Source organism: Galleria mellonella, unplaced genomic scaffold (genome assembly GCF_026898425.1).
Source record: "Galleria mellonella isolate WM207_F2 unplaced genomic scaffold, CSIRO_AGI_GalMel_v1 utg424, whole genome shotgun sequence".
Taxonomy (NCBI): Eukaryota; Metazoa; Arthropoda; class Insecta; order Lepidoptera; family Pyralidae; genus Galleria; species Galleria mellonella.
In genome coordinates, this window is record NW_026442097.1 from 126,332 (window position 1) to 141,768 (window position 15,437).

General features: G+C 38.1%; 1 protein-coding gene across 2 annotated transcripts in view; it reads left to right on the forward strand.

The window, feature by feature from the left end:
* The window catches only part of LOC113517183 (protein daughterless), a 162,282-nt gene that overhangs the window by 28,543 nt on the left and 118,302 nt on the right, over window positions 1-15,437 (forward strand). Inside the window, exons 2-3 of one of the 2 annotated variants that reach the window (XM_052898388.1) lie at window positions 854-906; window positions 12,285-12,395. In XM_052898388.1, the coding sequence (XP_052754348.1) occupies window positions 854-906; window positions 12,285-12,395 (164 nt within the window). The remainder of the gene's footprint in view (window positions 1-853; window positions 907-12,284; window positions 12,396-15,437) is intronic. The other variant, XM_052898389.1, reaches the window with a different exon arrangement.

Consider the following 15,437-nt stretch of genomic DNA (forward strand, 5'->3'; position numbering starts at 1 on the left):
ATAAAAAGAGATTACTTTATGAATAGATTTCCGAACAATTAAATTTGATAGTGTTTAAGCCCCACGTTGGGCGCCATTTTGTGTAGTGCCCAGATTAATATGTGGATGCTCGTTATAAAAAAGAAACTTATCTATAACTGGTTCTTTAAATTTTATTGGATTTGGAAAATATTAACGGATTTGCTCGCGTGAATTAGGGCAAAAAGTAAACATATACTCTCCAAAATTCCATACTTGTCAACATGTTCTATCGAAACAAATCGCCTATTATTTAAGTTGGATATATTCTACAATTAGATATCAGATACAAGTTATGTCACTAGATGTTGCTTGTCTGACAACCTGACTCGATGAATGATAGTATTAAAGAGATGTTAATCCCCATTGTTAGTAATATACCCTATCAACCTCCACGTGGTTTCCTCTGGAAACCATTGTGATTAATTCTTATTCAATTCGCCAGGATGGTCCAACTGACTTGCTTTCATCATCTTATATCATTCGTCACTGGTGCCCCGCCAGTAACGTGGGTGGTGTTACCATTCCATTTTCACCCATAAAAACAACTTGGAACACTCAGATTCGAGCGAAGTTCCCTAAACTTCCTTTCTCGAATGAAGTTGTCGATGTTTAACTTTTCATATATGTTCCGTGTAATGAAATAAGATAAGGACAATGAAACTATTGATGTGAAGTAATATGGCATAACAACACGATGGCTGATTTTCATAAATCATTCGAGAACCGCGAGACGAGCAGACGTCCATCCGGTGCGACGGTTGGGCGGAGACTGACGAGAAATTAAATTGAAAAAATAAATTACAAAAATATTTATTTGACGATTTCTTTGCAGTCACAGATAAAGCGGGATACCAATCACCATATGGGGGCATGGACAATGGAATGGTGAGTTATTTTTTTCTATAAAGCATGCTATTTATTTCTGTACGTGTTTGATTTTAAAAATGTTATCGTGCTATTTATAAATGTTATATTTCCTTTTCAGTTACTTCAGACATCAGTGTTCTGTTATTTGAAACTTTTCCGTTATTTTAGACAAAACGCCGTGTTTTTCTTTATTCATAAAACATAATTGTAATTTATTTTTAAATTATTTTTTTATTTTTCATTTTTAAATTTTGCGTTTTGTGACTTTAATGAATGTCAAAGGAAATGGTAACCTTGCTTGCACTATTGGTTTATGCCTATCGGTGAGGGGTAATAGGTGAGGATGAAATCGGATAATTTGGCCCATCGTAATGAATGTAATAAAAAAAATACCCCGAAATTTAAAGCAGGGATTGCGTGGAAGTCTACTTGACCAATATATTGCTGTGGCCAGCACTCTATGTTTTCTTTCCACATATTAAGGTGTTAAATTTTTTTTGATGCAACTTAGAATGGTCAACAAGCTGGCGGAAAATGGTAACCGTCGCTTATAGACATGAACAGTACCACGGACATAACAGATTATACTGTGTCGTCCATGAGACCTCTCATACGTCCCATTCTTGAGGTGTTATACCTGTGTACCCTTTAATTTCTCTATCGCATCCCACCCGTCAACACAAAACACAGCAATGCAAGTATTGCTGCTTGGCTGCAGAAATACAAATAGGACAGAGGTGTGTACTGAGCAGTTGCTTTTTGTACAAAGTATCTCTTTAGTGTTTACAGAGCGTTCTATTTTCTGAAGTCGGATAAACTCGGGCGGCGCCAATATTTTTTTATGGTGCAACGCGAAGATGTATCCGGTTATGTATTGTGATTTATGTGCGCTACGTTGGCGGCCGGCAGCCGCTGAAAAACCGCTGAGCCGGCGCTATCCTTTTCCCCATCGATATCTCCTGTTTTGCAATACTGTGTTTTTCCTGATATCGGCCGGGGTTCGACTATATTTAATACGCATATTGTTTACTAGCTATATCCCGTGACTACGCTCGTGTGAATAAGTATATAAAGTATCGTATGTGCTATGTTGGGGTGGGGTAACCGATGGTAGAAAGGTTCGAAGTGGTGACCCCGTAAGGGCAAACGCAATATAGGACGACCCCCAACTAGAGTCAAAAGTTGTTGGCTCACACTAAAAGTCTGCCTTTGTTATAGAGTACCTATATTGGAACTGAAATTTCGAACATCAAAAAATATTTAAGAGAAAAATGCATTCCTTTCATAATTTTATGGCAAGTCTAAACAATTGCTTGCTAAATTAAAAGATTTTCAATCGACTTTAAGACAGTTCTCAGTTTCGTTTTTTTTTATTTTCGTGTTTTTTTTTTACCTCATAACTTCGTCAGTTGTGAACCGGTTTGGAAAATCATATCTTGTATGAAGGGGTGTGTTTACAGATTGGTTACATAGAAACTTTATCAAATACGGATCAGTAGTTTAGTTTTTAAATGAAAATGACTGGTTTTGCCACAATCGAAGTCGGTTTTATTTTGCAGGACACAATCTTATTCAATTTATTAATGCGTCAGTTTCTTTGTGTTTTGTAACGTCAATCGTTTTGCGGAGCAAAAAGCACTTATTATATTTAACACCCCCTTTCTCGTCCCTTTTAAAAATAAACAATTTTTTTTATACCACTGAGGTGGCAAACAAGCATACAGCCCACCTGATGATAAATGGTTACCTTAGCCTATGAACACCTGCAATACCAGAGGTATTACGCGCGCGTTGCCGACCCTAAAGAAACCTATTTACCCCTCTTTTGAAGAACCCCATGCTGTAGTCTCTTGGGAAAACCTCGGCAGGGAGCTCATTCCACAACCTTTGTTCGTGGGAGGAAACATCTCTGAAACCGCGCAGTACGCGACTATTGAGGCTGTAGGACATGAGGATGAACTCCCTGTTGATGGTGAGCCGTACGATGGTAGAATGTGGCTGTGGGCATCATATTGAACAATTCCTTGGAGCACAATCCGTTGTATAACACGCAAAGTGAGGCAAAATCTCTCCTAAGATTTAAGGGTTGGATACCGCTTGTAAGCCTGGGATAACAATTCTCATAGCTCGTCGTTACAACGAGGTTCAAGCTGGTATTAAGGTGCTTCGGTCCATAAGTGACAGCAATACTCCATGTGGGGGTGTATTTTTGATTTGTAGAGCATTAATCGCTGATCCGGCGTGAAGTAATGCTTCGCTCTATTAAGCACACCGAATTTTTTGGATGCCAGCTTCACTTTAATAAATGGAACCTGTATGGCAGGATCTTGTTTAATGAACATTTAATTTTCTCATTTAACTTAAGAGGCCGCGCGCGCCTCTCACGCGCCGCCCCACGGCGTTGATAGCGCGCCGCGACGCAAAAACAAGCCGCCGTGCCTCGTAATGGACCATTATACTCCTAATATGTTAAGGTAACGCACTTAATCTCGGCTGCATATTTACACAGCTCGTGAAGTGCCAAATTAAAATCATTGTAGACCAGCTGGGATGACCAATGTACCGTTGCGCCGTCTCGAATGAGTAATGTTTTAGCTGGACGGCCTCGGTGGCATACCTATATCCTCATTTCCAACTATTACTTCCAACTATTATCGGTTGCTCAACGGCGGAATAGACAATCCTGCAACGCTTAGCCGTTGTTCTTTGTACGCACCCCAACGCTGCATGCGATTGCGTGCTAGTGGACTACTATCGGCACCGCCGGTTCGCACCTGTACTGCTCAGTTTGCTCCCACGTATCAGGCTATTTCTCTGCTCAATTCTCTGATTGCTCAGCAGCCAGATATTGACATATTTCATGACAAAATAAATATATTTTTAAAATGTTGTACAAAATTTGTAAGTTTGTAAAATAAAACTATGGCTCACTACACGTTTTGGGAAACTGTAAGTGTGGTGAATAGTTTTCAAATAAATAAATAAATAAAGAAAAAGAATGATTTGAATTTTTGCATACCATTCTTGTATCTCTTCATGTAATGTTTTATAACTATAATTTTGTTATGTAAATAAATATAAACAACACTAGTGGAACTATAAAACTGGTATCATTTAGGAGTACGTCGTCTAAACATAATATTTCTCATAAGGTGAGTTTTGCCAGTAGTTGCCACAATGTTGGTAACCACACAGTTGGTAACCACAATTAAGCTTTTAGAAATGTTTTAAGAGGGACGTTGCTGCTCATCCCCTATCATTAAGTTTCTTTAGTCGCCTATTACGTCACTCGCGGCAAAAGAAGGTTGGTCCTTTCTATGTAGGGCCACACTGACAATACCTGTATCTTGTACTTACTTTATTGTGAGTTTTGTTATTGAGTTTGTTATACCAATCACTATGAAATTTAGTATACAAGTAACTATATGGTGATGGAGAATCTGAGAATCCGTCGCCTATAGACATGAAGAGTACCATGGACATAACAGAGTATGTTTTTTCACCCATGATATTCCCCATGCGTGGCCATTCCTGAGGACTCAGGTGTTAGTTCTCTGTATCCTGTAAATTAACTGCTATATCCCCCCTTCAAACCGAAACACAGCCATGCTAATACAACTGCTTCACGGTAGAAACACGAATAGGACAGAGGTAGCCAAGCAAACGACTTTTGTACAAAGTCTCCCTCTTTTTACTGAACGATTTTTTTTTTATTTCTAACCCTAGTGGCTTAAATTAGGCTAGTCAGTGAGCCGGTCAGGCAGGACAGGTCTTTTTATACATGTATAGATTCTTTACCATAGACATTGTATGGGTAAAAATAGATGACGCAATGTACAGGGTAAAATAGAAATCATAGGGTTTCCTTTTTAAAGGAATATTTATAATTTTAGTTTACTCGTAATACGCAATATTTGATAAGCAATAGTAATGTCTAATTCTCAAAATAACCAATTATTATCTAAATAAAATGAAAAAGGCTAGATTTTCTATGTGTCAAAATGTTTTCTACAACCACTACTTTCTTCGTCGTTCGACGTTGTCTTCTATTTTGACGTTTACCCCCTATTTTTCCCACCATTATAATCAAAATCTTGCGTGAATCAAAATAAGCTCTTCAAGATAGCTTGGAACCGAAAATTGGCATGCGTCGTCTATTTAAATGTATATCTATGTTTCCAACGTAAAGCCACAAAACAGCTCCGTAAGTCGGTGCATCTGCTTGCCTGACTGCATTCCATCTGGTATGCACTTAGTACCTTTGTACACTAGGAACTAGTTGGCGGTTTTACAAGCTTTTCAATACATTACACAGTTCCCTAAATGACCCATATTTAAAAGTGAAATTTGGAGACTAAAGACTGGTAGAGCTTAAAAGAAAGGAACATTTTTATTCAAGTAAATTGTAATTTGAAACTACTGGAAACTCCTCTCCTCCTTCCATGGGGAAAATCTATGTTCAGCAGTGGACAGTTGACGACTGATACAAAGATGGTGATGATGATGATGAAATATTAAATTTAAGCATGTTTGAATATTCATATTCATATTTCTTTATTAACCAATGTAACAGTTTTCGTCACACAATGACAAGTCAATATTTACATTATAATATTGAAATTAATAAAATAAATAATAATAATGAGGTTTAAATTGTAAAATCAAAATAACATTACAAATGAATTATAGTTAATGTTATAAATTAGTTAATATATGTCAATATAATGGTAACTATATACCATAATGATGACTTCAAGTTATTAGTATAGTATTTATTTAATGAATTTACCGCCCATTCAGAACGCAATTTCAGCCAAGAAAAACGGGCAAGATTTTTTTTTTCAAAAAGCTGAATTATATAATTAATTAATTTGTTTAGACCTTCGTCTTCACCTTCATCCCTCACTGGGAGTGGCATCCCAGAGTATACTGGTATCCTAGGTGAGGTTATCATTCCGTTCTTAATAAAAAAGAACGTTCAATTCCTATGTCGTCCAAAATAAAATCCCAAGTACAAGCTTATCAAACTTTAAAACAATTAAAAAGCACCACTCCATAACGGCGTTATAACGTAACATCGCCGTAACCGAGAGCAATAAAAAGTTATATATTATTTATTTACAGCGCGGATAGTACGAGCACAGGGTTCGGAGGGGGGCGGGAGGGGCAGGGGCGAGCCAGGGGAGGGGGAGGTAACTCGCTTTTAATTCGCGGGCTTGCCTTTGTTGCCTCTTAGCTGTAAAATGTACAGGCGCAGACACAAGTGATACTTTTTTAAGATGCTGCCCAAATGCAGGGTTAGATAGTGCTCAAACGCAGGGTTCCATGGTGCTCAAATGCAGGGATAGATAGTGCTCAAACGCAGGGTTCCATGGTGCTCAAATGCAGACTTAGATGGTGCTCAAATGCAGGGATAGATAGTGCTCAAACGCAGGGTTCCATGGTGCTCAAATGCAGACTTAGATGGTGCTCAAATGCAGGGTTAGATGCTGTTTAAATGCAGAGTTAGAATATAAATTTTCAAGCGATTTCAAAAGAAGTTTTTCCAGTAAATAAAAAAAGAAAATAACAGCCCATGAATGTTAGTAATAAAAACCTTACAAACAGTTGTAAGTCAATTTGGAAAATTCTTTTTTCTTATCCCAAAGGATGTATTTACCGATTGGTACCATAGAAATTTTGTCAAAATTGTTTTAGTAGTTTAGTTTTTAAATCAAATTGTGTTTTCATGGCTGTGTTTCGGTTTGAAGGGTGGGATATGACAGTGAATTTACAGGGTACAGAGAAATAACACGTGAGTCCTCAGGAATGGCAACGCATGCGGGGTATCATGGGCGAAACAGTATACTCTTTATAATTTAATAAATAAATAATTTATTCTTTATTGACCACGTTACAAAAAATGTTTAGCACAAGAGGCAGGCTTAATGCTAAATGTTTTACACCAAATTTATTATTTTGTATATTCTAGAAATAAGACATCGTAACATCGTTTTCGAGGTAATAATATAGCCAATATTTATGCTCTTTTCCACTATAGGGTCAACAGAAGAGACTTACCGTTAAGCTCACCTTTGTACATTTGCTTATCTCTGTTATATTTTTTATGTAATATTAATAATAAAAACCTCGTGAAAACCGAAACCAAGAAAAAGAGAAAATATCTCGACCTGGCTCACGAGGTGACCGAAATGTGGGGGGTGACGTCCACCGAATCATTCCATAAATCGTTTTGTCGGTGAATTGTTTTATCCCAACCAGTCTGGAACAACATTGTGTTGGGATTCGCTGTGTTTCGGTTTGGGAAAGATGCAGATAAGCGGTGCTCTTAGATTCTGCCCGCATTGTACGCCGGTTTCTCTCCCAGAAGCCCTGAACCCCGGCCGACTGTGCTTCTGGGGGTTAAACCATCTCCTCTGTTAAGAGGGGTTATATAATAGATAAATATATATAATATAAATAAAAAAAAATAGAATATAAAACATTTGTTAATTATAAATGACTTGTGTGAGCGACAGTGCAACGGAGCTATAAAATGGAAGACGTACAACTTAGAGCGCGCCGTGAGTAGCTGTGTGTATGTATGTATGTTGGGATTTCTTTATATTCGATTTATATCCTGTTTGCTCCGTATCTTGTACCCGACTACGCGAGCTGCCACTACTATGGGGCTGTGTGCAAGTCATCCGTGTTAGTACCACCTTATCACATGATTCTACCATCAACTTGTTTTTTTTTTTATTATTTTAAGGGTTTTAAATTCATCTGTCTTACAAGAAACAGACATAGATGGATAGATAGATAATTTATTTACATTACTTACAGCACTACAACAACTTACAAACTTACACATAATACACAGTGAAAGAGATAAAAGAATTAAAAACAAAAAAAAAGCAACAAAAAAACCAAAAAACAAAATATTATATGGAACAACAATTTCCTTTTTTTTCATTTCATCCTACTTCTTATTAATGAAATAATACCATCTACGCAAATGAAGTGGACGCAAAATTGTTTTAATAGTTTAGTTTTTTAATCAAAATGTGTTTGCATGGCTGTGTTTTGATTTAAAGGCTGGGATTTGATAAAATTTCTATACAGATATAATATCTCAGTACAGCTTTTCATGGGGGGGGGGGGGGGAATATTGTTTGTTAGTAATGGAGACTGACAATATACCCAAAAAGGTCAACCGAATTGAGAAACTGCGGTTCTCCCTGGAAACTAGTTTTTCATGGTTAATTCCTGATGAATTATATCATGATGGGCTAAATAAATATTTTCATTCTCATCTATCACCCTTTTCACTGGTGCTCCGCCATTCGTGTTTCCCGTTAGCGCAGGCTGTGGGTTACCATGGGACCATTTTCACCCAGCAGAAAAAAACACCCGAGTCCTCAGGAATGGCAACGCATGGGGGGTATCATGGGCGAAACAGTAAACTCTGTTATGTTCATGGTACTGCTCATGTCTATAGGCGACGGTTACCACTTTCCATCAGGTGGGCCGTCAGCTTGTTTGCCATTCTAAGTTGTATAAAAATAAAATATAAAAAAAAATCTACCATTTTGTAGCTTTAAGGTGTCCCGCGATTTGAGATACCATCATTTTACTTAGGTTGCTGTTCAAATCCAGAAGGTGATGATATTTATCTGACTTTGAAGAGTAACCTCGCCCGAGCTATCGGTATACGCTGACGGGGCATCAGTGAGAGATGACACGCAAGAAGGTAGTCAAATCAACTGTAGCTTACAGGAAAGACCGTGCGTAAGTCGACTTGATATGAGCATATATATATATATATATATATATATATCGCTAGCTGTTAGATCCCAATTATCAACCCCATGGAAGGGGGAAAGGGATTTTTAGTAATATCCTCATTGCTAGCAATATAACACTATTGGGTCTCCATGCGGTTCCCACTGGAAACCGTCATGGTTAATCTTTGAATTCATCACGATGGGCTAACTTACCTGCTTTTCCCTTCACCTATGATCTCTTACTAGTGCTCTGCCGGCGTATACCAATAGCACAGGCGGGGTTACCATTTTATTATCCATCCATTAAAAAAGCCCCCATGGCCCATTCAACCATCACGTAGAATTCGTCACGGATTGCCAATTGACTGGCATTTACTGGACTTCTACTTCACCTATCACCACTGAACGGGTACCACGATATCGTATACCAGGGGTTCCCAAACTTATTTTGTCTACTGCCCACTTTGAGAACAAAATCATTTTTAGCGCCCCATTTTTGCACTTACTTAAAAACCACTATTACTTCAAGATCAACAAATCACCCCCCAAGCCTCTACACAACGTCCCCATTTTTTTTCTATGTCTCTTTAGGCCTGCAGCGCCCACAAGGGGGCGTTATCGTCCACTTTGGGAAACGCTGTCGTATACCGATAGCGCAAGCAGGTTTACTATTCCATTATCATTCTGTGTAAAATACCCCAGTGCTAGTACTCATACCACTCTGCCAATGGGGTATTCCTCCATAGTTACTTGGTTGAAATACCCTAATTGCATTATCAGGGTCAACGGCCGCCTTTTACTCCCGCCATTTAGTTAAGTGTCCTCTCGTAGGGACATCTTACTTTTACTACGGCATCGTGACTCGTTTACGGCCCGTACACGCGACGTGGGCCCAGTGCGTGCGGGAATAAAGTCGGGAATTGATTGCGTCGCACTCACATTAGTTACACGGCGCTAGGGTTGCCATGTGCATCGAGGTTTTTACAGGATTTCTATGCCTTGAAAACTACTTAGGTCTTGTACGTGTCTTTTTTTCTTTAAAATTAAATTAAATTTATTTGCTTGAAACATTATTCTACCGTTTATTACACTTATGATAAAATCTAAATCTTTTATAGTTTTTATTTATTTATTAAAAACACTTTATTAAAAAAGTTTGTTCTTTTTCTATACTAATATGTATTATAATTAAAAATTGTGTCCCACAAGAAGAATCGATTTTCTGTACTGGCAAAATCAGTTATTTTAATTTAAAAACTAAACTTTTACAACTGAATTGTGAATATTATTGAAGTCGGTTGATGAAGAAGAAATACTTGATTGTTTGTTTGTAATGGATAAATTGAAAAAACTACTCAAACGATTTCAATAATAGGAATTGGCAGAAGAATAGTTTTTATACCTATAAAAAGAGTAACGGTAAGTGGCAGTTTTCCGGGTCACAGCAGCGTTTGCTGGGTCGGCTATTTTTTTCAACTACCTTCAAAAGAGAAGAAAATTCTCAATTGTGTTGTATTTTTTTTTTAACATTTGTCACCTCATAACCCCATTATTTACAAATTTTTTATACAACTTAGAATGGCAAACAAGCTGACGACCCACCTGATAGAAAGTGTTAACCGTCACCTACAGATATGAGCAGTACCATGGACATAACAGAGTATACTGTTTTGCCCATGATACCCCCATGCGTTGCCATTCCTGAGGACTCAGATGTTATTCCTCTGTACCCTGTAAATTCACGCCATATCCCACCCTTCAAACCGAAACACAGCCGTGCAAACACAACTGCTTTACGGTTGAAACACGAATGGGACAGAGGTGCCCAAGCAAACGACTTCTGTACAAAGTCTCCCTCTGGTAAAATTTATAAAATGAGGTGGAATATTCTTTTTTTTTTTATCCTATCGGATGTACGTTCATATTCCTCGCGTTTGAAGTCGATTCTTTTATGACACACAATCTCGTGTTATCTCATAATTTCGTCTTTGTTGTAATGGTCACCCTACACATGGGATGTAAAAGGGTGTAGCGGATCCGTAGGAGTTCAGATAGCGTTTAGTGTTAGCGAGAGATGAACTGCAAATAGTTTGGGGGTGGGCAGCTACTGAGTACGTACTGGAAAATGTTTGGTACGAGCACACGGGCGACGGTGACGGCCATTCATTGTACTCTAGCTGTATAGGCTGTTTCAATAGGACTTCATTAAAATGTAAACAAACGAACCATAAGAGAGAAGCACTAGGAGGCCGTACTGTGTCTCTACTTTTCAACCGACTTCAAAAAGAAAGAGGTTCTCGATTCAGTTGCTTTTTTTTATGTTTATTATCTCGATAACTTCGTCGGTTGTAAACCGATTTGGAAAATTCTTTTTTTTTATATGAAACTTTATACAGATAGGTTGGTTTCTTAGAAATTTTATCCAAATCAGTTCAGCAGTTTAGTTTTTAAAACAAAATAATTTATTTTGATTCAATATTAGTAGTTTTTTTTTTATTTTTCCCAGATGTACAGATTTTTTCATTAATGTTGGTAATTTTTGTGCATTATGTAACTATACCATTTAGGAGTGCTTTTGTGAATTTCTTTGATATAGGAGAAACCTTGAACATGTCACAAATTAATACGTTCCTACAGTCTATTTCCATCGAACTTAATAAAAGTTTGAATCGAAGCATTTGGCGTTCCATTGTTTCTGCCTACCCTGATGGGAGACAAGCGTGACAGATATGTATGTATGTATTAATAAAAATCTAAACGGATAATTGACCTGACCATAAGACTGTCTGCTGATATCTCCTGACATACGCTGGTAGTAGGTTCGTATGTGAAATCCGAACTCGATTAATCCTTATTGATATTATGCATGTGAAAGTGAGTTTGTTTGTTACCTTATAACGCCTTAATGGCTTAACCAATCATTGTGAAACACGCGAAGGCTACCTTTATCTCGGTCAGTAAACATATCCCGGTCACACGTAAGAAGTCGCGGGTAAAATCTAGTTTTTTTTTTTGATGGGTAAAAATGGTATGGTAGCTCCGCCTGCGCTAACGGGATACGCTGGCGGAGCACCAGTGAAGGGTGATAGATGAGAATGAAAACAGGCCAGTTAGCCCATCGTGATGAATTCATCAGGAATTAACCATGATAAACTATCATGGTTAATTCCAGGGGGAACCGCGAGGAGGTCGACCTGGTTGGATATATTGCTAGCAATGAGATTCTCATTCTCCATTACTAACAATCCCTTTCCCCCCGGTAAAATCTAATTAGATCAATAAATGGTTTATTTCCTCTTCACAAAAATTCAAACAAGTTAAATAATTTTAGCATGTCCTTTTAATTGACTACCGCAATGAGTTTTTCAATTTGTTTGCGACTAATTCACGTTATTGCATTGTTAATTTTTAATCGACTTGGACAATTGCCCAATGTGAGAATTCCCTTCTTTTGAAGGTCGCTTACAATTGTAATATAGAAATGATTGATTGATTCGGCGTGTTTATATAATATCGGATCAACTTCCGTATGAGAGTCCTTAATGCCGCACTTGCAAGACAATGTTGTCCAATGTCACATAGCACACTACACTACAGTCCACCCACAAATGTATGTTTGTTGCACGATAGTACGGCGTGGCGGCGACGTCGTGCGCCGCGTCCAACGGCCACCACCAGCCGGACAGGCGGCACCACCACCACCACCAGCACCACCAGCACGCCGACGTGCCACCGCAATGGGTGAGCGGGCGTTGTTACACTCACACTATGTTGTTGTTATTGTTGTTGCCTCACTTTGTTTGTTGTTGTCCCACTTTAATGTTGCTTCACTTTGTTGTTATTGACGCACTTAGTCTTTGCTTTACCTATTTTGTATTTTTGTTCTGTAATTGTTTATGTGAATAGTGTATAGTGTTATGTTGAGTTGCTAACTGCCACCACTATCATAATCACTAGCACGCTGACATGCCACCGCAATAGGTGAGCGTGTGTTGTTCCACACTTTGTTGTTGTTGCCTCACTTTGTTGATTTTTCATTTTAATTTTAATTATGCATTTAGTTTTCACTTTACCTCTTTTATAATTTTGTGTCGTCTTTTTTTATAGTAAATGCCTTTTTGTTTTGTCAGTTGTCGCATTTTTTATTTCTTATATATGTTTTCCAATGCGTAAGTGAGTATTGTTACGTAGTGTTGTTCTGTCACTGCACTTTGTTGTTATTTTGTTTGATGTTGTTATTACCAACTCTGGTCCCAGCTTTACTTATTTTGCACTTATAAACTTTATGCGCCGATTTCTACAATTGACAGCGTTTATTTCTGTGTTAATCTTATTATCATGTTATGTTGTTTGAAAAGCAAAAATTTGTAAAATCTACTTTTATGATACCACTTTTGTGATTTTTGCATGCGTTTTTAGACGTGATGTTTTACATTCAAAACTTAAATCTTTAATGTTTACATTTTTTCTGCTAAAGAATGTATTTTATTTATTGACATTTAATTAAGAATAGAATCTAGCGTAAGATTTTGATATTATCGATGGTATGGGATTCATCGTGTTTTATAAGTTTTGTATGTAAACAAGGTTAGGCGCACTTTCACAGGAATGACAGGCATTTTGGAAACGTTGCGGGTCTTCTTCGACGGCCTTTGCGGAAAGTAGCCGGCATGTGTATGCGAAAAGGTCGGTCAATTCGCTCCTGCAAAAGCGTGAAATCACGCATTATTAGCTATCTATGTACATATACACATGTATGGTATATTTTTCTAATTGTTGATAATGGAATGGTAACCCCACTTGCGCTATTGGTATACACTAACGGGGTACCAATGAAAGAAATTCTTCAAAAGGAGGATAAAGAGATTTCTTCAGGGTCGGCAACGCGCGCGTAATACCTCTGGTATTGCAGGTGTTCATAGGCTACGGTAACCATTTACCATCAGGAGGACCGTATGTTTGTATGTAAGGATGAAAGCAGGTCAGCCTATCATGAAAAATCCACAAATAGTAAGCACAATGGTGTCTTAGCGGAACCGCGATGAGGTCGAACTAATAGAGGGTACATTGCTAGCAATGAAGTTGATAGATCCCATTGCTGACAATCCCTCTCTCCCTGTATTATTTTTATTTTATTAGCAGTATTTTGTTTAATATCAACTGCCTTCTGATTTGGGAAGTAGGTAAGTAGTACTTCTAATTATTGTATCAAGGTAAAACATATACCAGATTTTAAGTCAGACCTTAAGTTCCTTAACCACTGAAAATTCATGATTATAGGTATCCGTGTGTCCATGTATGACTTTATTTACTTACAATATATTTAGCGGTGGGATATGGGAGACAGGCGTGACAGATATGTATGTATGTATCTTTAGTGTAATTCACAATGTTGTATATGTATATAATATGTGGTTGAGTATGAAAACAGAATTCAATTTGGTATAATAAATGCGAAAGGATATAGCACATCAAGCAACACTACTGTTTCATTTATGCTCAATAACGTAACAGACAGGCCAAACACTTTTTTATATTACTTTCCCTAGTTTGGAACTAGATGACGTTGTTACATAGTAGACAGTTGTGTTTGCATGGCTGTGTTTCGGTTTGAAGGGTGGGATATGGCGTGAATTTACTGGGTACAGAGGAATAACACCTGAGTCCTCAGGAATGGCAACGCATGGGGGTATCATGGGTGAAACATATAGTCTGCTATGTCCATGGTACTGCTCATGTGTATAGGCGACGGTTACCACTTTCCATCAGGTGGGCCGTCAGCTTGTTTGTCATTCTAAGTTGCATAAAAAAAAAAAATAAAAAAGACAAACTGAAGCTTTCTCAGCACCCTCACTGATTGAGTGATGTTGTAATTAACATGGATAAATACATTTGATAATCGCACAGGTGGTTTATTGACGTAACTTCTTTTTTATACAACTTAGAATGGCAAACAAGCTGACGGCCCACCTGATAGAAAGTGGTAACCGGCGCCTATAGATATGAGCAGTACCATGGACATAACAGAGTATACTGTTTCGCCCATGATACCCCCCATGCGTTGCCATTCCTGAGTACTCAGGTGTTATTCGTCTGTACCCAGTAAATTCACGCCATATCCCACCCTTCAAACCGAAACACAGCCGTACAAACACAACTGCTTCACGGTAAAAACACGAATGGGACAGACAACCCAAGCAAACAACTTTTGTACAAAGTCTCCCTCTGCTAAAACTTGAACTGATGATGTATTCAAGTAACTTGAAGCTAGTCATGCTCACTGTAAGATGCAGGTGAGTGGCCGCCTGGTGAGCCGGGTCATTGAGTTCTCTTAAATATGGTTGAGCGTAATGATGGCTCCGCCATACTCGAGAACGGGTACTTTTTTTTATGGGTGAAAATGGATTGGTAACCCCGCCCGCGCTATCGTTATACACCGACGAGGCACCAGTGGAAGATGATAGGTGAGAATGAATGCAGGTTAGTTGGCCCACCATGATGAATTCGACAAGAATTAAACATGATGGTTTCCAGAGAGACTCGCGTGGAGGTCAACCTGAGAGGGTATATTGCTAGTAATGGGGCTATTACACCCCATTACTAACAATCCCTTTCCCCCCGACTCGTGAACGGGTACTGCTTATTGGGACTGGTCTGCATATGTTTGTTTGATTATTTTACATTTAATATGTAAATAGAACACTGCTCTACAAATGTAAAATTATCTTGTACATAATAATTTGAAGCGTAACTGTTGATTTTCTTGCGGGCTCTTCTCAACAG